The sequence below is a fragment of the Vanacampus margaritifer genome, chromosome 2 (assembly GCF_051991255.1).
Source record: "Vanacampus margaritifer isolate UIUO_Vmar chromosome 2, RoL_Vmar_1.0, whole genome shotgun sequence".
Classification (NCBI taxonomy): Eukaryota; Metazoa; Chordata; class Actinopteri; order Syngnathiformes; family Syngnathidae; genus Vanacampus; species Vanacampus margaritifer.
This window is the reverse complement of record NC_135433.1, coordinates 3312294-3335926: the sequence shown is the minus strand read 5'-3', so window position 1 is coordinate 3335926 and position 23633 is coordinate 3312294. Positions and strand designations below refer to the sequence as shown.

Below are 23633 nucleotides of genomic sequence, written 5' to 3'. Positions count from 1 at the left end.
AACACGTTTTTTTTTTAATTAAAAAAAAGAGAAGTGACTGAGAAATTTAATTATTGCCTTGTTTTTTGTTGTTATTGCTTTGATTTAAATTTTTAAAATCCCATAATTTAGAAAATGAAATGACTTTTAAATCAAAGCACTCTTTATGTGAACATTTTAAACCAAGGTATATGATAAAAAAACATCAAAACTACATATTGAAATATAATACATTCATAGAATATGAATAATGAAATATGTTTAAAATATTTTTAATGACAATTTTAATATAATTACATTTTAAATACAATACTTAAATAAGATATTGTAAAAAAATAATAATAAAAAAGTACATTTAAATAGCCTATATTGAAAAATAACTAACAAGATCAGACATTTTAACAGAAGTATATTGCAATTTTAAAAACGGAAAAATATAATCAATATTGAAATGTATGCATAAATTAAAAATACATGTGAATATGCTGAACAAATACTGAATAATACAAAATATATACATTTAAATATGGTTTTGAAATATAATATGCTAGAATTTATCAAGCATATTGTGAAAAACAAACATATAGATGTGTTCAAACATGTAAAATAAAATACGGCGCAGTTTCTGATATTGTGTTTGCAATAAATGTGCAAATATTATTGTAAGTAGGAGTCAAATGACTGTTTATAATAATGTAAATATTTTTCATATTATGTAAAGCAAGGGGCACGCACCTGTTTACTGCTCGGGCATTATAGTCCTACAAGATGGGTTGACCTTTTTTATGAAATTGTTTTTTTTTACTATACATATTATATAGTATTATAGCTATGTCTGTGCAAATGTGGTAAAGATGCATTAAGGAAAATGTTCTATTTCCGGTGGTGGCAGGTGTGCCTAATGAAATGACCGCTTGGGTGCACAGGTGTACCGGCGCTGCCGCGGTCGCTCCCAGTGCGCGTGCGCCCAGCCGAGGCGCGCACAGAGCGGCTATTGTTAGCCAGGCAGCCCGCAGGTTGCCTCTGTCACACATTTGATCCCCCGCTACCTGTTGCCCGTTTGCCGCCGTCCATCCCCCCCCACGCAAAAGTCGCCGTTTCGCAGCGAGCCGTGGCCAGGTGAGCGACGGAAAAGTATCCTCGGAGGAAGTGGAAAGAAAGCAGGTTAAGCGAGACGGAAACAAGGAAGTTACAAAACGAGATTTCAACTGCTTCAAATGTTTTAGCGGTTTAACGAGCTAACCGAGACGCGCAAAAATGCCGCTGGGCCCGTGGAGGAAGAAAAACAAGTCGCCCAAGGAGCACCTGGTGGACAACGAGGAGGTCGGCGGCGGCCACCACGCAGGCGGGGCTGGCTCGCTGCTCGCCGGCGGCGGCAACAAGTCGGCGGCGAACGGCGCCGGAGGCTTGCCGCCGCCACCTGCCAGCCTGCGGCCCAAGCTGGTCTTCCACACGCAGTTGGCCCACGGCAGCCCCACCGGCAGGATCGAAGGCTTCTCCAACGTCAAGGAGCTGTACGCCAAGATTGCTGACGCCTTTAATATCAGCCCACCCGAGGTCAGAGCAAACACCGACCCACTCACTCACTACCCACCACAATTGGCTTCAATCAGGGGTTTCACGAACTCAGGGTTGCGTGCCCAAAGTGTCTCAATTTGATTACTTCTTGTGCAAATGTAGTCTGTTGGGTTAGTTTGTGTTCAGTTCGGGGTGGCTAACACAGTTTTAAATTACAGTACTGGGTAAGTCTACACACCCCTGTTTAAGAAAATAAAAAAAAACTGAGACTAACGCTACATTCGAGGAAGGTGAAAAGTCAGATATATCCAATGGCAGAGACACGTGATGGCCAAAATAAAGATTTTTGGGTGTGCGATTCGATTCAGAATCGATTTTCGATTAAGAACGATTTTTGATTCAAAATGATTTGATTGACAATGATTTTTGCTTCAATTTATAGATGTTCAAGGAATCGTAATGATCTACTCCAGTCTGACTCGCTAATGCTAATTAGCGCGCTACTCGCAACACTTTTATCACTCAAAAGAACGGCTCCATGCTGAACCCCCCCCCCCCCCCCAAACACTTTTATTGGAATAACTTAACTACAACTTAACAGTGTATTAGTCCGCGTGGAACCACACTGCCCCTAAGTGGCCAAATCGGGTACAACATGAACAGCGCTCCCAATAAAGGCACACACAAAGGGAAGACAGTATAAAATAATTTAAATAAAATCAATTTTGGGACATTTAAGCTCGATTCTGAATCATACCAAATGAGAATCGCGACTCTTATGAGAATCTATTTTTTGGGGCACACCCCTAATTATTATAAACCTTCAATATAACTGTGTCGCATATGCGGGTGTGTTTTTGAACACAGTCGTCATGTTGCCTGAATGTCAGCCTATGTTAGTCCATGAAAAGGCATAATTTACTTTAATGTTCAATGTTTTGAACAAATAAATGTGTGTAAAATCAACATAGTTTAAAAAAAAAAACGTATTGAATGAATTTCGCTGTTCGGTTTCCTTTTCTACCTATTGTGTACAAGTCAGTAACTGACATTTGCAAGGAAGCTCAATTGTATATGAACAACTCATTGACAATTGTAACATGTCCAATGCATTTAATTCATAACATATGCTTATAAAAAATGATGCTGACACTAGGAACTCCCTACATTTTTATTAGGGAAAAAAAGGTTAAAATTAAGAAATTATGTTGACATTTTGGAAAACTTTATTTAAAACTTTAAGGAACTATTTACTTTCGTAGTTTTAAATTTAGCTTAACACATGCTGATGAACCTGAAAGCTCCCTGAATTTTTTGTTATGACTTTTAAACAAAGCTGTCAATATAGCTAATATCTTTCTTTTTTTTTTACTGCAAATTGAATATCGGTTATAGTTAATCATCTGTATCGATATCGGCCTTGAAAAAAACATATCGGTCTATCACTGAAATAAATATTAGGGGTGGGAATCTTTGACTGTCTTACGATTTGATTCAATTCCGATTTTTGTGTCTGCAATGCGATTCATAATCGATTTTCCATTCAGAATCGATTTTTGATTAAAACTAATTTGATTGACAATGATTTCTGCTTCGATTTAAAGATGTGCAAATAATCGTCATGATCTACTCCAGTCTGACTCGCTAATGCTAATTACCGTGCTTCTCGCAGCACTTTTATCACTCAAAAGAACGCCTATTCATACAAAACGTATACAGAGAAGCATGTTAACATTACCCATCAGCATTTGCTCTTCCTACGCTGCCAAAGAACAACAACTTTTATTGGCATAGCTTGATCTTGACTTTTTCTTTTTACTCACAAATGTGGCTACAACTTAACAGTATATCAGAACGCGTGGAACCACACTGCCCCTAATTGGTCAAATCATGTACAACATGAACAGCACTCCCAATAAAGGCACACACAAACAAGGGCAAGACAGTATACAATTATTTAAATAAAATCGATTTTGGGACATTTATAATCGATTCTGAATCGTACTAAAGGATTATTGCGATTCTTATGAGAATCAAATATATATATATATATATTTTTTAGATGTTTCTGGGGTTGGTGAAAGACTCTGGTTAGTAACCCGGTGGGAAGTAGGTAATGTCTGGTCGGTGCTGGATTTTGCTTTCCTTTCTTTTCTTTGATCCTTCCTCGAGTCTCCTGACAACCTCACGACTCTAGCTGGATTCTGCAGTGTGGGATTTTTAATAGGTTTTAGGTGAATTCATGAATACGCACACACACTCACCCGAACATGCACATACTCACGCACATACAAAAATAAATAAATAAATAAAAAAGAGAGAGAGAGAGAGAGCAATGGTGATGACATGTCGAATCGTTAAAATTACCGAATGAACAATACTGAGCTCTCAGAAAAAAAGAAAAGAAAATCGATTGTTTTTTGGAACACCCTTAATGAATATGTTTATAATTTTGTAAATCGGGTTTTGCCATTGACGGTCTTTGCCTCTACGAGGTTCACCATTGTCGAGTGACGTCATTATTTTCCAACTTCGCAACTCTGATTTCCGAGTTCAATGGGGCGTTCCCATACTTCCTCGAGTGCAGCATTAAGATAGCTAAAGCATTTAATAACTTTGCCAGCATGGATTGTTTAATTTTGACATTTGCACTTCAAATAACCTGCAAATAAGTCAAGTGTTGCCTTAATAGACCTTACTAGCTTAATGCTATCATAAATGGAAAATTGCATTGACATGCTGATCGTTAGCGACAATTGTTGCACTTTTACCTTTTTGCATCGGTGGCCCATGACAAAAATGAGTTCTTCTTCCTCGAGTTTGGGTGGTTAACAACTTTCAGTCTCCCACGACAGTATGTAGCGAGATGTGACAGTCATGGCGTCCAAAACAAGAGCCGGCCCTCTGTCCTTCCCCCTCTTGCAGTCTCGTCTTTTCAAAGTGTGAATGCGCAGGCAGCTTTTGTGCGACCGAAAGCGATGCAAAGCCTAAAAAAAAACAAAACCTGAGAATTTGTCTGGCGCCTTGCGAAAGGAGCCAGACAAGGCAGGTTTTAGCCCATGGGCGCCGTTTGTGCCGTCGCGTCAGTCTGTAACACTCACGAGGATGTTCCCGTCTTTGTCTCGACTTTGTCCCGCCATGTAGGCGGACAAGTCAAAATACAGTAAGTCCTGTAGGTGTTGGCAATGCGCATTTCACGCTGTTAAAACAACTCAAAAACCTGCGGACTCAGAATGCTCATGAGCGCAGTGCTAATAACAAAGTCTTGCGCATCATCAATCATTTGTGACCTGATAACGCAAAGAAACAAACAGCGGGTGGATATTATGCATATTACATACAAGGATGTGTCGACTGTCAAATCGACTCAAAACTGTGCGGATTCAGAATGCTAAGCAACGCAAACAGGCGTCACCTCATATTTCTGACTTGATTTGTAACATTTGCATTATTTGCTGAAATCCACGAAGCTGCCAAGTTTGCGTGCGTCCACTCATGACGCATTAAGAGACAGACGGTGCATATCACAGTCACGTGTCGGTGTTGGCCGTCGCAGGAAGTCCCCGACGTCCGCTTGTGTGGGCACTGCCTCAAATTTGAGCCGTCCCGTTGCTCCCCACGGAGCAACTCTTCTTCGGGCCTCCTCCCTACATAAACATGCCCACCTTTGACCAAATGACGGTACCACATACAGAAGTCGCCGTCTTGTCGTTGGTCCAGCTGTTGAGTTTTGTTGCTCACAGAGCTGAAAGAGGATTAAATGTGCATCTCACAAGAGGGGGAGGCCTTTATTTTTATGCACCGTTGGAGCAATGTTAAGCAGTGTTAGCCATTTGCGACATTTTATGTCAAGTCAAAGTGGAGTTTACTCAAGTAATGTCACATGAAAGGGAGTGATGTGTTTTACTCTATTTACTGGATTTAGGCTGTGATTCAGTTGTAGCCATTCGATCAAGTGCCTTTTTGTTAATTAACAGTAATAGGCCACAATAAATTATGAATCGTTCATAATGCGGCAACACAAATACAAATCCGCATTTCAATGAGTCCGTCTTGTATCAGATGGCTGACAACAAACTGTTAATTGTTTTGTTCAACCAGTGACGATTCGAATGCTATTGCTAGCCAGCTAGCTGCTTATGACTTGAGGATAACTTAATGGTGTATTCTTGTGCATTGTTTTAATTATTTTATTTTTGTCATCTTCACCCTCATCTTCAAGATGTCATTGAGCCTTCCATATACTTTAAACAAGATGATCAGAAAACCCTTATTATATTATCTTCTGATCAACCGGTTAGTACGAAACGGCTAGCTAGCCTACGCAACAAGTTGTTCATCATCCACTCCCTTGAAGCAGCTGATCAACAGGCAGCTATTTTTCCACCTCCAGGCCAAATAAAAACCTGCAAAATGCCAGCTGTCTTTAAAGGAGTGGGAATGCGTGGATTAGCTGTTTTCTTTTTGGACGTTGACTTCGTCTTGTATCAATCAGATGGCTGACAACAAACTGTTAATTGTTTTGTTCAACCAGTGACGATTCGAATGCTATTGCTAGCCAGCTAGCTGCTTATGACTCGAGGATAACTCAATGGTGTATTCTTGTGCATTATTTTATTTTTGTCATCTTTACCCTCATCTTCAAGATATCATTGAGGCTTCCATATACTTTAAACAACATGATCAGAAAACCCTTATTATATTATCTTCTGATCAACTTAGTACGAAACGGCTGGACGTAAGGAATTGTGACATTTAATTTCATTATTTTTTCTGCCTGCTAGTTGGCACTCGTCACTCAAACTAATAAAACCGTTTCGCAAACCACGCAAGTAACTACTCACCGCTAACGTAGGCCTGATTAACAGTTTAGATCACCTGTGAGGCAGAGTTATATTGTTAGCCTAATAGCACAAATGCCTAAATCATACTTGCACGTTTTTCAGAAGAAAAAGAAAAAAAGTCCACTTGCTTCGATTCAATCTTTCTTTACCACAACCAGGATGACTGATCTGACAATGAGTTGAAAATCACGTACGGTTATTATGCTAAACACTCATGGAAAAGACACTTGTCCAATCAAATTGCTTTGTGAGGCAGAGTTATATTGTTAGCCTAATAGCATAAATGCCTAAATCATACTTGCACGTTTTTCAGGAAAGAAAGAAGACTCCACTTGCCTTGATTCAATCTTTGTTTACCACAACCAGGATGACTGACAATGAATTAAAAATGACGTACGGTTATTATGCTAAACACTCATGCAAAGACACTTGTCCAATCATATTGCTTTGTCAGAACTAACAAACAAAATAAAAGGGACTATTACGGAAAACTTAAATGCGGGACACAAAAGCCGTTTTTAAACATGCAATTTAGCAAGAGTGTGTATTACATGCTTCTGCGGGTGATGCTGTTTTGGTTAGCAACCAAGTTCAACTGGAAATGATTTTTGTCTCTTCTGTTTTGTATTTATCTGCGTATTATTGGTGCGTACATGTTTACACTGTCTAGTAAATGTAACAGCGAAGTCACACTTGTGTGGCTCCAGTAACTACAAGCTAATTCCCGCCGAACTGGTCAAATTATCTATCAAACTGGCAATTAAAATGGCAATGACATCACCTGGGTCCACAGTCTGCGAGCTGATGAGGGCAGTTGCAACGTCCTCCTCGGGGTCAAAGTCTGTCCTTATACGGGGAGCTGTGGAGTGTGAGGTGCGGCTGCCATTTAAATGTGCGGCCTGCGCAGCCGTGCTTACCTTTCGTTTGTGTGACAGACGTTCTAAGCCAACAGATTAAGTGTGGCGATCTCATTTGTTGAAGGTGTGTGCGTATAATTTACCGCATTTGTTGGTCGTGCATTGACAAGTGAGCTGGAGTTGCACTCGGAACTGTCCTTTTACCTTTTAGATTTGCTTATGATGAGGAAATCAAGTCAAAAATGTACTTTATCATAATATGTTCTATGCACCCCCCCACTAGTCTACATACGGTATTCAGATTAATGTTGCATATGTGGAATATCAAATAAGCAGAAAAATATACCACCTGTTTTTATCCATCACAGTGCCTAAGGGCTCATCTTGGGGAAGTCACATGACCAAAAAGAGAAAACAGGTGAGCCGTGATTCGTCATAACCTAACTATCATTACCTTGCCCACTCGCTTACCGCGGAACGTCTCGCATTCACACAGTAAGGTTAATGATTGCACCACCTTGTTGTTGACGACTGTGGTTTCCTTTTTAAGAGCAGACACTGCCGACCTCAGCGCTCAGTGTTCGTCAGCAAAAGCAGCTGGGGCGGGAACATGAGACAAAGACAAACATTAACCCGCATTTGTGCTTATAAAATATATCAAATATAAATATATTTGCATTAATAGTCATTATTCAGGGATGTGATTTTTCCGCTAATTCGCGGAATTCCGCTTTTTTTATCCCCCCCCCCCCCCCAAAAAAAAAAAATCGATTTTTTTTTTATTTATTTATTTTTTTTTAATTTTTTTTAGTAGTTCATTGTGTATGCACATGACTCCGACAGATAACATCTTCTGCTATAACAAAGACATTTGTGGTATGCTCTAATATGAGTTACTTTTCATTTGGTCATGATATAATTATTTGTTCATGCTCCCCCCCCCCGCCCCCCCCACTGGGCACTGCCCTGGACCTAGCTGGGTGCCAGCGGCCCCCAGACCCCCGGCTAAATTTTCAGATAATTTCACTTTGGTCAAATCACATCCCTGATTATTGTATACTGATAATTGTCTCGTAATGAAGCACTGTTTTACTGATAAAACACACGTCAATGTTTACGTGCACCATTAGGTGCTACTGTTTTGGTTAGCAACACTGTAGGAACGGGCTTAGAGTGGACTTAAAAAATTGAGAGCTAGAGTTGTGACAGTTTCTTTAATGATGGGGAGGAAAGGAGGTGCCGGTTTGAGGAGAGGAGTTAATTTTTTCTTTGATCGGTGCTACTGTTTTGGTTAGCAGTGGCATTCAAACATACTCACAGCTGTCACAATGAACTGAGTCAGTTACTGTTTTATTTCCTGATTAGGGAAAAGGCTGGAATCTATTTGATCGAAGGAAGTGATTTGTCACAACAGAGTCGACATCCGTGTTCGTACGACAGTGTCGATGAACTGAGTTTGAATTATAAACGGATTTTTCCCTGATAGGGATGTAGGGCGTGAAGGGAAGAAGGGTGTCTATTTCAGGGAGACGTTTTGCTTAGCTACGAAGTTAGCAATGTGGTTCAATTGGGCTCAAGAGTGAACACGGGAATTTACATAGAATGCAGTATTATGTCTATTTGAGGGAGGTGTTTATTTGTCTTAGTTTAGTGCCTCTGATTGATGCTGTTGTTTTGGTTCACAAAATACCGCATATGGGGTCAACGGCAGCTCTTTAACTCATTCACTCCCCGCTATTTTCACTGAAGCAACCCTCTTCGCTCCCGGCTGCTTTACTGAATTTTGACTGATTTTGCAAGGCCCACAGAATATTGTGTTCTATTGCTATAAAAATATGGAACCTACCAAAAGAAAGATTAGAGTCTTTTCTTACGCCAGGTAAAAAAGTACATTTCTATCTGTTTCTGTTTTGCAGCAATTAGCATTTGAATATAGCTAAGTTTCTTCAATATTCACAAATCTGTTTAGAACCGTGGACTAATCACCTTGTTTGCAACATGGCCCTGGTTGATCTCTTATACTCTGCTGCCACCTGCTGGCCGTTTTTGCAATAACTACCGTTGCTTCAACGGTTCTTTTCAGTTCAGAGGCTGCATCAAAGCCTTCTGTATGCTGTAGCATTAAAAAAAATAATAATAATTTTGGGGGGCACTGGTAATATTTAAAATAGAACATATTTATACGTTTTTGGGAGCAAATGAGTCAATGTACATGTGTTACAATAGCACATAGAGAGCTAGTTGAGGGAGGCATTTATTTGTCACAGTGTCTTCTATAAATGTTCTTATTTGCAAACGAGTTAGTAGGCCAAATTTACAATTTAATGTCATTGTGTGAATGTTAGCATAGAGGGAGTCATAGCAGTTAATTACTTAATGTTAGTTTGTGAACAATAGAATATTTGAAGGAGAGGCATTTATACTTCTATTTTGATGAAGCGGATGGTTCACCCGGCAACTAATTTGGGGTATTTGAGAAAGTCCGACACTTGACAAAGAGGCTGGGAAATGCTACTTGGTTCCAAGCTCTTTGGTGTCACGTTCGAGTGCAGGCTGTCGGCCCTGAGAGACGTTTAAGTGCGGCGCGTTTATTTAGCTGCTCTACAAAGCGCATGTAGGCGGAGACTGGTGTTTGTGTGGGAGACTGAATGGTCATGTTGAATCTCACGTCTTTTTTTTTTTTCTTGGATGCCTTTTTATTCATTTTGAAACGGAAATGGAGCCATCACTCACCAGTGTTGCGTCTAATCTAGAGCTGGAGCTATCCAATATTTTGGTATTTGGATATCGGACTGAAAAATCTATCGAGCAATCAAGTATTCGGGTAAATTTAATTTATTATTATTATGTTTTGCTTGATTAAAGGACAATTATGAATACATGAGAACTTAACACATTTCATGCAAAAGTGTATGACCTCATGTATGTTTTCAGGTTTAGATAATCAACTATTTTCACTAAATTTAAACGGTATTTTCTTCTTGAGAAACATGAGTGAGATTTTGGGCTATGAGATGAAGTGGCATCAAAACCACAAGGTGGATTTTGCCGGTTAAAACGACAAATTCAAGTAAGCCTGGTGTAAACAAAAATGATTTGGAGGAACTGCAACTGTGTCAGGCTGTCAGCATCAACTTGTGTACTGTGTAGAGTCATTTTTGCCTATAGCGAATAGATGCTAGCCGCTAGCCGCTAACACTGGGAACAGGTGCTGTAGTCTACAATGTCGGGGTAATTAATTTGGGCTTTTTTCCCCCCAGCACGCTTAATTAGGGATTGAACATGATTTGAGGATGACGTTAGTGGCAACAGTTTGTGATGGTAATTTAAATTTAAACTGGGCTCCAACTATCTAACTTCCAGTCGGGGAAGACGGTTCAAGTAGGCCGCCACGCCACCACCCGCTGTCAGGAATAACTTAGCGTACCATGGCACCGATGTTTGTGCATTAGTGTATTTGGGAATGTTTTATTTTGGAGTTAGCCTTCTCACCATGTTGGCGGCGTGTTAGCATTAACATCCTGCATAGTATTGCTACAGCTACACACAAAACCCTATAAAGGCAGGGGAAAAAAAACAAGCATTTTTTTTTAAACCAAGGTACTGAAATTATTCAAGGATTCTTTTCACCCCATTGTGTTTTCTTTGTAATTTTCTTTTGGTAGGTTTTCAACTTTTTTTTTTTTTTTTTTTGAGGTGATGGGACTCTAATCTGCAGCCTGTATTGACCAACATTTTGTAAAGAAAGGTTTATGTTTAAATCTTCTCTGTTTGTGTTATTACTTTTATTTTGATGGCTTTCTACTTCCTGTTTATGTTGTGTAGCTAGGTCTTCCTTATGACTGCCGTTGTCCGTCTCATCGAGGGGCCTCCTGGTACAACTTTTTGCACTTCTGATGATAGCGATATTGCAGCCCGGAGTACTGTCCAATACTTGATATCCATCCGATACGATATCAGCAGGGCTGGGCACTTTCGTTAATCGTCAATTCCCATTGCTGTTGACGCTCACCTTTCGCCGAGTGCTTCCGCATATTTAGCGAATGCTTTATGATTTATACATAAATGTGCTCAGTCAGTCCGTGTATTTTTTTTTTCCCAGGCTTCGTGTCATTGGGCACTTGCTGAAATGTGGGCGTCGTCATTGATGGAAAGTGACGATTAACGGCAGTGCCCAGCTCTGGATATCAGCAGGAATGATACATGCTCTAATTTAGTTTTTAGTATGAAAGGTTAAAAGAGACTTGATCAAGTGATACTATTCAAACAAAGAACAATAGTCAGCAGCAGCAAAAGGTATGAGGAAATAGGACTCATTTATTCCAAACGTTTGGGTTACATAAAACCAACCTCAAACATGACAACGTATTGCACTTGAATAAAATAAAGCTTGTTTTGATCACGTGAGCTCTGCACGCCAGATCCAGCTGGCGAGCTGCCATGTGATGTAACTTTTGCGGTTGTTTTCTTTTTCTTTTTGTATATTTTATGCTGCGAAACGTGTGTTGTATGACAATGTATTGGTATGGTATTTTTTTTTTTTAAACAACTGATGAGGTCCAAATGGTGGTCGTACTGCACATGTCCTTGTGCGTGTCGGCTGTGCTTAACGCGTACATCAAGTGCCTTCATCCATGTGTTCATGGAGGCCGTGGGAGGTGTGGCGAGCCGGAATGGGGAGGTAGGAGCTAGCTCACGCCAGCCAGCAGCGCGAAGGGCACAGCGGGGAGGGGAGCGGCGCCGAGGGCCGCCTGGGGCGCGGAGAAGCTGCTTAAAGCTGCTAGCAGCCTTGGTAACGGGCTGTAGGCGGGCACTCGTCTACCTCCTGGTGGAGGCCTGACGGGGGGGGGGGGGGGATGGGTGGCGGCGTTCGGGGGGTTATGGCGAAATAAAGTAGACCCTCCATTCAGCCTCTCTCTTCTCCTCTCGCGGCCCCCTTTCCATTATCACCCTCTTCTATTATGGTCTGGTTACCCCCGGCAACGCTTGTTGGTTAATGCGCGTGTGTGTATCAGTGTGAGCGGTGCCTGTTGGTACACAGCGAGAACAAGGCCTGATTGGCCCACAGTGAATAACCATGATTCACTCCCTCATCTTGCACGAGATAAGCATACTGGCATTTGCTTCCAGACTTGATCACTCCACATTTAATTCCCTGCAGTCCATCAATTCATCAACTATTACTGCCATCTTGTGAATAAATAATAACCATTATAATATACTGTAAATGCAAAATAAAGTAAAACTACTCAGCATTTGAAACCCCCCAAACTAGTCTCAAATCAATTGATACATGTTGTAATTAGTAATGGCAAATTACATTTGATGTTAGAACCAGGGATGTGATTTTTCCGCTAATTCGCGGAATTCCGCTTTTTTTTATGTCCCCCCCAAAAAAAAAAATTCCGATTTTTTTTTTTTTTAATTTATTTATTTATTTATTTTAGTAATTCATTGTGTATGCACATGACTCCGACAGATAACATCTTCTGCTATAACAAAGACATTTGTGGTATGCTCTAATATGAGTTACTTTTCATTTGGTCATGATACAATTATTTGTTCATGAAATTTGAACTCTTCAACATTATTTATGTGTTAACTTAGTAATCACATTAGTTAGATATGATGATATTCTCAGTGATAGTTTTGAAAAGCAAAGGCAGTCCAATGTTTTTGAATGTGACTGATTTTGAGTTGACTAAAACTGCCATTTTATATGGGATAGTTCAATATACATTGAAAATTTATGCTGTTGTTTTGTCTATTTCTTTGTCATGTGAGTGCATTGAAAGTACTTGAAAACACGGAAAACCCATGAGCTCCGGGGGGCTTCGCTAGCTGGGTGCCAGCGGCCCCCAGACCCCCGGCTAAATTTTCAGATAATTTCACTTTGGTCAAATCACATCCCTGTAGAACAATTATAGTCTAGAACAATTGGCCAATTAATGCTATGGCCTAGAAATAGTACCGTTATTGTCGAACCCTGAAAATAAATAAGGAAAAAACAAATATGAATTCGGATAGCATATACTGTGCAAATCTTAAAGGGGAAGTCAACCTTAAACATTTTGTGACAATAATATGTTGTATGTGACCTCACTAGTCTAAACATGACATTCTGATTGGTATTACATTTGTGGAATATGAGTTATGAAGCAAAATCCAACCGTTTTTATTAGGGGTGTAACGGTACACAAAATGACATTTCGGTTCGGTATATTTTCGGTACAAAAAAACACTGAAACATTTTGTAAAATGTGTTTATTTTGAAAAGATGACAAGTAAACGGTGCATTTTTGGAAACAAATAAATAAAAGCAACCCATTTGGGTGATATTCCTAATAAATGACACTATTTGTTCTAATGACAAAATGCGAACGTGAAGGGATGTTGTAACGGGGCTCCAGAACTTTGAGCAAATATTTCAAGCCTGCGCAATCCCGATGCTATAGAAACACCAATGCCGTGTGTTGTTGCTTCGACCGATCTGAATTATTAGCGAAAGGCTTTTGCTATCCTTGCTTGTACTAAGCTACTTTTCTTTCTTGTCGATGAGACATTCACATGTCGTTTTCGATGCGTTAGCATGTTTGACGTGCTGCCTGCAACATAGCCGCCGATCTCTGTGTAGCAATGTCGGCAGGCGAACAACTTTGGATTGATCCGCGCACCTTTCCCCATTAGCCATTTTTTACCGGAAAGCCATAATATTCCCACACAGGAGACCCGCAGTGTATGGGGGGGACCTTCGAGCTCCGGCTTATTTGCATTTGCCTTAACAATACTACTTGCGTGCTGTCTCCTCGTCTGTGCCTCCCTCTTCCAGCAGGTGGCGACACTCAATAACATCTTCCTCTTCTTCTACTTTCATTTCCGAAAGACTAGGCACGGCATGTGCATTGCTGCCCCCGCCAGTCAATATCAGTGTGAAACCTTGCCTACTAGCTTAAACTTAATGAGAGAACGGTAGGCAAGTGGGCCGAACCGAACATGCCGTACCGAAACGTACAATACACCCACGTCTACCGCCACACCCCTAGTTTTTTATCCATCACAGGGGACGGCCATTTTGCCACTTGCTGTGGACTGAAGATGACGTCACAGTTGCTCAGTGTTCAGGCCATGACCAATCACAGCTCACCTGTTTTCTGAAGCTGAGCTGTGATTGGTTGTTACCTGAGATCTGATCAACTGTGATGTCATTTTCACTCAAGGGCAAGTGGCAAAATGGCCGCCTTCTGGTATTGATCAAAACTGCTGGATTTTGCTGCTTAACTGCTTAATTCCTCTAATGCAATACTAACCAGAATACCGTATTAAGACTAGTGATTCGTATTGGATTGCATACCTAATAAGTAAGTGTACCTAATGTTGTGTCTTCTGGGTGTAAAGCGCAGCTGAAGTGTGCACGAGAGTGCAACAAATTAGCGACGGCAATCGGACCACTTGCTGGGTGTCAATCTGTTTAAAGTGCTGTGAAATCAGCTTAGTGCTTCTGCCGATCACACTGATGAGCTCTCTAAAGTGTGAAGGTCATTTGCCGTTTTATTAATTTATTTTTGTTTTACACCCACACATACTGATAACACTCAGGGCTGTCAGTGATTAACACGCCTTCTGGCTGTCGTACAGTATGACTGGATTGCCTGATTTAAAAAAAAAAAAAAAAAAATTAAATTTTGTGTCACAGATCCTCTTCTGCACCCTCAACACACACAAGATCGACATGGACAAGCTGCTGGGCGGCCAAATTGGCCTGGAGGACTTCATTTTTGCTCACGTCCGGGGCATCAAGAAGGAGGTGGAGGTGTTCAAGTCGGAGGACGCGCTGGGCCTCACCATCACTGACAACGGCGCCGGGTTCGCCTTCATCAAGGTAAACTTGTGCTTGTTCTCCACGGATGACGAGGAGAATTTGCCATGAGTTTTTTTTTTTTTATTACGTTTTCCGGTCTTCAAATGTCCGAAAAAGTACCAAGACTGAACTGTGGGGGGCAGCAAAGAGCTGCAGGGTATCCAGATTGCTGGAAAATAAAAAGAAGAGTAGAAAATTGTTTCAATATTACTAAAGTAAAAGGTAGAAAAATAAACTTCAAGGAAAGAGAGTGTATTATAAATATATTTATTTTTAATCTACCTGTGTGAGTTTGTTATAGTATTTTATTTTCTACTATTATTAATACTAATTTGAGTTGTTTAAATTTACACATTTGTACCTTTTTCTTTGTGTGTGTGTATATGTATGTATATATATATATATATATATATATATATATATATATATATATATATATATATATATATATATATATATATATATATATATATATATATATATATATATATATATAAACTAATTTAATAAATTTTGTTTCATCCAAAAAGAACTTGCATAATTATAGTGTTACAAATCATTTGATTTGTCTTTTAATATTTATATCTTTTGTACCCCAAAAAATCATTCTAATGCACAGTGCACAAATAAAAATAAAATAAAATAAATAAATAATGATTATTATAAATATATATTAAATTCAGTTTGGGCCAAAAGGAACTTACATAATTAGTGTTTCTATTTTTTTTTTTTTTAATTGGTCTTATTTTAAATGCTTAATGAATAACCGTGATTTCAATTATTATTTTAACATTATACAAATCATTTGAGAGGTGTTTTTCTATCTCAAAACAATAATTTAATACAAATTAAATTTTAAGTTCAACATAGAATTACATTAAGTTATACAAAATGAAATAATTTATAAAGGTGAACGGGGAAAAAAATGAAAGTATTAAGTAAATAAAATTAAACAAACATATTTTAAAAATGTACAATGGTTAATGTCTTTAAACATTTCCAAATGTCACTTAACCAGTAATAATCATTAAGTCTGTTGTCTGATGTGTGAAGTGTATTCCATTTTGGGTCAGTTGCTTCCAGACACAATGAATCAAAAAAGCCGCTCATGTAGTCGACGTGATTCTTTTGCCATCCTGTTGCTTTGACACCACAGCAGATCTTTTGTTTCGCCACCTGCCAAGGGAAAGGGATGAACTATTACATTTGCTCTCTCCAGGGTGCGCGTGGGGATTTTCCTTACAATTTGGTGCCGATCCAAATTGCCATGGTTCGGCCTTGGCTGAGGTCCTCTGTAGTTTTATTATGCTGCCAATGTGTAATAAGCTTACATGGTCTCAGTGTCTCACACATGCGCGTGCACACACACACGCAAACACACACAGCATGCTCACATTTGCCACCATGCGATACCAAGGCAGCACTGCACGCCCACAATGCAAGCGTGTAAGCAAGATGGTGAAAAAGTGACTACATTACACTTTATTTATGTTGTTTTTTTTGTTTTTGTTTTCAAGCGGGAAAAGTATTTGAGCCAGACGGCTGAGCACTTGATAGTAAAGTGAGGATTAGATGGGTTTAAAGATTACTAAGTAGGTCAGGAGATATTTAGCAGGAGCGTTATGGACAAAAATATTGGGACACCCGACCATTCCACACATACCAGCGGAATCCAGTCTTTTCCCGACGAGGGATAAAAGGATTGTGAGGCCCCGCCTTTAGGTTGACATCCAAGTTTTCTGTTCAAGATGACAATGCCAACTCGTAAGATTTTTGGGGTGGCCACTGGCCAGTGTCTTTGAATCCGTAACGCCTTCATGTCCAAAAAATAAGTCAAATAAAACCTGCCGTATTTGGCACTACCATACTGTACGAGTAGCGACGTTCTCAACGTCGAGCATCCATTTGGCAGACGGCCACAATTTTGATGAATTGCAGACTAAGTGCTTCATGCTCCAGGCAGTTTTTTTTTTTTTTTGTCACTCTCACTTGAAGTTTTCTGTCAAACTAACAGACAATTACACGTTCTGCTTTCAAACAACTTTGACAAATGTCCGCTACACTCTAAAAAGAGAATAGGTGACCAAGTTAAAAAAATAAAAATAAAAAATCACGTCATATTGTAGCACACGATTGAATTCATTTAATCCAAAGTGAACATATTAAGTTTAATGAACAATAAACGTAATATATATTAGGGGTGTGAATTGCCTGGTACCTGGCGATTCGACCCGTATCACGATTTATAGGTAACGATTCGATACCAATTAATCCCGATACAAATCTATGTTGATTATTGCATTTTTTTAACTCAAATTTAGAAAATACTTGTACATGTACACTGTATGATTTGTATGAAAATGTATTATTTATCTGAAGCTTCAGGTTTTATAACTGTGAGCCACTGTATTTAATAAACAATCTGTTCCATGTTCCAACAGCATTGAAATCAAATATGAAGGCTTAATGTTCCATTAATATAACATTCTTCCATGCTTAATGTGTGAATCCTAACCCTAAGACGTTTTGTTGAGTATTTACATAAAAAATTGATGTTTAAAAATCGATTCAAAAATTGCGCGCTGTATTATCGCGATATATTGCAGAATAGATTTTTTCTAACACCCCTAATTAATTTTACAATTTTTCCATGCTTAACGTGTGAACGCTAACCCTAAGTAAGTCGTTTTGTTGAATATGTCCATTAAAAAAATTGTTTAAACATCGATTCGGCCGCATATCGAATCGATTTGAGAATTGCACGCTGTAATATCGCGATATATTGCCGAATTGATTTTTTTTTAACACCCCTAATATACATATATTAAGTTAATCCAAAGTGACTATATTAAGTTTATTGCTCATTAAACTTAATATGTTCACTTTGGATGAACTTAATTCAATCGTGTGTTACCATTTGAAGTTGTCAACAATTCTCTTTTCAGAGTGTATCTTAGCGCGAGCGCATGTTAGACGAGCTAACGAAATTCATATTGACGTTGAGGCGTTCGAACCTTCTAACCCCAATTTGCTCTCAGCGGACCTGACGGTGTCTTAGCAGCTGCCTCGCATTGGCGTACGAATGCGTGCATGAAAAGTGCTTTGATCTAGATAAAAGCGCTAGTATAGAAGTGTACTTGAGATACGAGCAACTGAATTTAGGCCTTTTTCGAGATACGAGCCATGATCGTTTGACACTTTTTTTTTTTTTTTGGTTGCTTTGACTTGCAAGCGCAAACTTGTGGTACGACCACTGTACAATGGCAGACGGACACTCATCTCACGTCACAACAAGCCGCGTTTTGGCAGACACAGTGAAAAAAAATAAAATAAATGTTCAAGTTGTTTATTGCCACTCCCAGTTGAAAAGTTCATTGTTAAACTAAACACACACAAAAAAAAGATTGAAGGGAGAGGATTTGCAGTGTCTCAATAAACAATATATACCGCCCCCAGGTGGCAAAGGTGGGCACACCAGAAGGAGCAGCAATGGCCATTCAACTGAAGAAGTGTGACAAAAACTGTTGGAATTATTTTTCGTTTCTATTTAATTATGTCACTACTGTATGTTTTTATAGAGTACATTATAATGGAGTGCTATTTTCCCTCATTCAAATTCATTACAAAAAAGATTAGCTGTTTTTGGGGAAAGCAGGAACGGATTAATGGCGTTTACATTCATTTAGATGGGAAAAGGTGATTTGATGACCTATTGTTTTGAGTTATGAGTGGTCACAGAATGAAATAACTCCTATCCCAAGGCACCACTGTAAATTCTTAATCTTGTGTGGAAAAAAGGACTAATATACTTGAGCTTAGCTTATTGAATCATTTAGTTGTATTGTATTAATTATACTGCCCTCTGGTGGCCAAAGTGTATGGAGCTGCACAATGATTACTTTACATCTTGACTCACAAACATTCTATTTATTTGTGTTATTACTTTAGTTTAACAGTTTTCCCCTTAAACCTAATTTCACTCTTCCTAATAAGGCTTTGATTCCCCCACCATCGCTTTGGTCCATATTTGTGTAATCCTGAGTGTTTTTCATATCTGCGTCGGCGGCAGCGCATCAAAGAGGGCAGCGTGGTGGACAAGGTGAAGGTGATCTGCATGGGCGACCACATCGAGCGCATCAACGGCCGCATCATCGTGGGCACGCGCCACTACGAGGTGGCCCGCATGCTCAAGGAGCTGCCCAGGAACGAGACCTTCACCCTCAAGCTGGTGGAGCCCATGAAGGCCTTTGGTGAGACACACAAACACATATATATGATAAAATACAGGAGATCCAAGGAGTCCCAGCATATTTATGTTTTGAATTGGCCAACTTTAGCATCAGAGGTGGCAAATCCAGGTCCGGAAAGTAAAAACCCTGCCACAGTTCGGCTTTAGCCTCAAGTGCTAGTTAGCTAGCTCCCTAGCTGGCTCCCATGGTGCTTGTTTACCTGCTAGGGAGCTAGCTAGCTAGCACTAGGGGCTAACTGTAGCAGGTTTTTTACTTTCTGGACTTGGATTTGCCACCTCTATTTAGCATAGACGTGCAGCTGTGTAACTTGAACCAGTTGCTTCTTTTGTGATGTGTAAAATTCCCAAACTTTGGACTAGGGCACTACTAATAAGCATTTTTTGAGGCGGATGCCGATGCCGATGCCAATTTTTGACAGAAAAAAATACAGATTCATCTGCCGATTATTTTAAAATGTATATATTTATATAATGCAGAAAATTACACACACACACACACCCCTCCCGTCCATGCCGGGCATCCATGGTGTACACGCTTTAAAGTGAGTACAGAAGAAAGTAATGATTGAATTCTATTAAAATAACTTTTTTCACACATTAAGGAGAATTTGTGCCTTGGCGTAGTGTTCTCTCAGCTGCGGGTATGTGTTCCCACAAAATTTATATGTGAATACTCAAATATGTGAATATTATTTGAAGGAAAAACACTCCCGAAGTCGATGCTAACTTCCTGTTAGCATTTGAATGGGAACCTCCCTTTGCTTTTAGCATTAGCGCTAGACTAGCAATGTCTTAAAACACAGCATTTTTTGTATTTAAATATACAGTGGATGTAATTCGTATTGTCATGCGTTTAGTTTTACAGTTAACTCCAACTGTGGTGACATTAAACAGCTTAAAGGACACTTAGGGACAACAGAATAACCAGAATAACATATGCTACTCACTTGCTAGTTGCTAATGCTACGCAAACAAAATGGTGCATTCAGAGTACTTTCATAGCATCGAAAATTTCGCTTTTCTTCGATTACAAGGTTTTAAAGGGAAAATAATCGGCCAGTTGGCCAATTGTGTTGGCAGATGTTTGAAGGGCAATAATCGGCCAGCGATTATAATGGGTTGGGCCCTACTATGGACATTCTATTTTGTGCGTATTGAACATGTAGAAGGTTGACTCATGCCAATAAGGTATGTCTTTTGCTAGCATGGCAGCCATGAGAAGAGCATTGTGACAAAGTGATTAGCTTCTCAGTTTCTCAATGTTTCCAACTTAACGACTTCCTCGGCAGCAAGTAGCAATAAATCTAACATTACTTTGTTTTGTCACGAATGGCGCTTCGGCGACCCAATTCGCCCCCATGAGAATATTCGATGTGTTGAAATCCCCTTTGTTTGTTCACTGGCAGAAATGCTGGAGCCGAGGTCCAAGGGCGCCAAGCCCAGCGGTGACAGCAAAATCGGGAACGGCAAGGGAACGCTGAGACTTCGCTCCAAGGGCCCGGCGACAGTAGAGGACGAGGCAAGTCATGTGACTCATCGAGATAAGAGAGCATATGAAACATTGGAGATGTGTTTGCATTGTCCAGCCGACAGAGTTTGAAGAGAAAGCGGTGAAGAAGGTGGATGACCTGCTGGAGAGCTACATGGGCATCCGGGACACAGAACTTGGTGAGTGTCCACGAGACACAACATTAGGCACACCTGATTACTATATTATTATATTATATATACTATTGGTATTGGCTATAGACTATGGAGGACCAAAACTGCCAAAATTCAAAATAAATAAATGACTAAATAAATGACTAAAAGTGAAAATAAAAACGGATGTTGTATTTATTTATTTATGTATATGTATATATATAGTTTTTATTTCCATTTATATGTATTTTTTTTATTTAATTGTCGAATTAATTTTTTTATATGCGCTTTTATTTTCACTTTTTGTCATTTATTTACTTTTCATTTTGGCAGTTTTGGTCCATACTGCCAGGTCAAATGAGGGGGCGGTCCTAAGCGTGTCTTGGGTTGGACTCCGCCGTTGCAAACTACCTTTCAAAAATAAATGAAAAAATAGGTAAATGTTTGAATACCGTAATTAAAACTAGTGCTGTCACTATTGAATATTTTTAGAATCGATTAATCGACTCATCTGATTTATTATTATTTTTTTAGGGCTGGGTTTAAAAAATTGAATAGTCAATATAAAATTGATTTTCCTCTTTGAGCCTGATATCAATTCATAAAACCATGAATCGATTATTTCAATATCTCTTTTCCCATAAATTGATTATTTAACCAGTTATTGCCTCCGCAAAATTTTATTTCTAACTTAATGTTTGTGCGGAGTTTTTATCATGTCCTAATATTTAGGAAGAATTGATGTTCCATAATGAATCAATATTGGATTGAATTGAAGTGAATTGAATCGGAAAAAATTGAATCGAACAGAACTCATGTAAATCGAAATCGAATCGATTAAGGAAATTTGAATCCATACCCAGCCCTATACTTTCGCATTAAAGTGTATTACAAAAGCATTTCCCCCCCTTGATTACTGTTTATTAGCCACTAATTGGTGTCTATTTCGCACTTCGTATAGTGATTTAAAAAAAAAAAAGGTGGGGGGAGGGGATTAATGTTTTTACTGTTTCTAGTTCCGTATTTTTTTTTTTTCCAAAGTAAAAACAGATGTTTGCAAATTTCATATTTTGATTAAACACTACAGAAACCAGTGAACAATTATTGTTGATATGTTGAAATCATAGGATTTTTACCCTTTTAAATGAAAAAATAAATGGCTCCAAAAGATTACTCGATTATTGAAATAGTTGTTGATTAATTTGATAATCGATTACTTGTCGATGAATGGATTTATGTTGACAACTCATTTAAAAAAAAATAATAATAATAATAATAATAATTGTAAAGATGAAATGCAACTTTGTGTCCAGCGGCCACCATGGTGGAGGTGGGCCGCGACAAGAAGAACCCTGACGAGTTTGCCATGGCGCTGGACGAGACCCTCGGGGACTTTGCCTTCCCGGACGAGTTTGTCTTTGACGTGTGGGGGGCCATCGGAGACGCCAAGCAGGGAAGGTTCTAGGATGACACCCGCCCTCCAAAAACACACACAAAAGCGAGACTTGCGTTTGCTCAGTGACGCTCTGGCGAAGTGCACGGGACACTTCTCCTGCCAGAATGCTAAACGTGATAGACGTGTCATTTTCAATACCACTTTTTTTTTTTATTAGAGTTTTTTTTAATACATACGTGTAGTGTGATCATGCTGATTTGTCAGCAGTAATTTTAGCAATCGTTTATTTGCGTTTTGTTGGTTTCAAGGCACGGATGTCAAACTTTGGTCCTTGAGGGGCCAGAGTTCAGAATGCTTTAGATGTTTCTCCTCCTCCAGCACACCTGATTCAAACGATCGTGATCGGGCTCCTGCAGGACTTGCTGATCAGCTGTTTGTTTGAATCAGGTGTGTTGGAGGAGGGAACCATTTAAAACGTGCAGGATTCCGGGCCCCGAGGACCTGTGTTTGAGAATTGCGTTTCAAGGGGACGTATTCCATTAAGTGGATTTTTTAATGACTGGCCTATCCAACAAACAGTTGGGTGATCAAGTGTGAAATTAAACAAGCAAGAAAATATTATGTCAACCGCTTGTTTTCCAAAATGAATCAGTTCAGTTATTTTATGGCGAAACTGCCATTTTCAAGTGATCATGTCAAAAGCCAATTGCTGGAGTGTCGATGGGAAGCACAGATTAGCACTGGCAACAATTCCAATTTCCACCGAGTGATGAAGTGCTGCCTCTGCAAGTGAAAATACAGTCGATACTTTGTTCTGTCGTGAGCTGAAGGCACGTGATGAGCTCCGATCCAAAGCCTGCTGTTGTATGTACGTAGAAAAATAATAATAATTGTAATCTGGACAGATTTTGACCTCAAGCAAATTGCTTTTATGGTCTTTATTTAATTTTTTACCGGACAAAAGACTAATTGAGCGTAATAGTCACCAAACATGGTCACTAATTTATAGCGTAGGTAGATTTTTTTTTTCTCCATTTTATAGTCAATCCACTAGAAGCTTTTTATTATAACAATGAAAATAGCAAATATTTTATACTGTTCAGGCTACAGCACTCATTTTTTGTGAAAGATCATCTCAACTAACTCAAAATGCAGCATATGAATCTCAAAGCCGCATCATTGAAAATGTTTTTTTTTTTTCTTTTTCTGCCGGCACGACAAGAAGGGAATCTGATTACCACTGTTGGACAATAAAATTCCATTTTCAAATTTGCCACTGTGTATTTGACTC

The 23633-nt window shown here is 39.2% G+C and overlaps 1 protein-coding gene across 3 annotated transcripts; it reads left to right on the top strand.

Moving 5' to 3' along the window:
* Positions 1-911: 911 nt before the first annotated feature.
* gipc2 (GIPC PDZ domain containing family, member 2) lies at positions 912-23615 on the top strand. Of its 3 annotated transcripts, XR_013291079.1 has the most exons (7): positions 912-1536; positions 14892-15077; positions 19126-19306; positions 20712-20824; positions 20892-20973; positions 22260-22704; positions 22801-23615. XR_013291079.1 is itself a non-coding variant. In XM_077556753.1 (6 exons), the coding sequence occupies exons 1-6, from the start codon at positions 1237-1239 to the stop codon at positions 22409-22411; spliced, it is 1014 nt and encodes a 337-aa protein (XP_077412879.1). In that variant the 5' UTR covers positions 912-1236; the 3' UTR covers positions 22412-23615. The 3 variants fall into 3 exon arrangements, 2 of the variants coding, with proteins under 2 accessions (XP_077412879.1, XP_077412880.1); XM_077556753.1 differs by having other exon boundaries at positions 22260-23615; XM_077556754.1 differs by lacking the exon at positions 912-1536 and adding an exon at positions 9862-10022 and having other exon boundaries at positions 22260-23615.
* Positions 23616-23633: the final 18 nt, after the last annotated feature.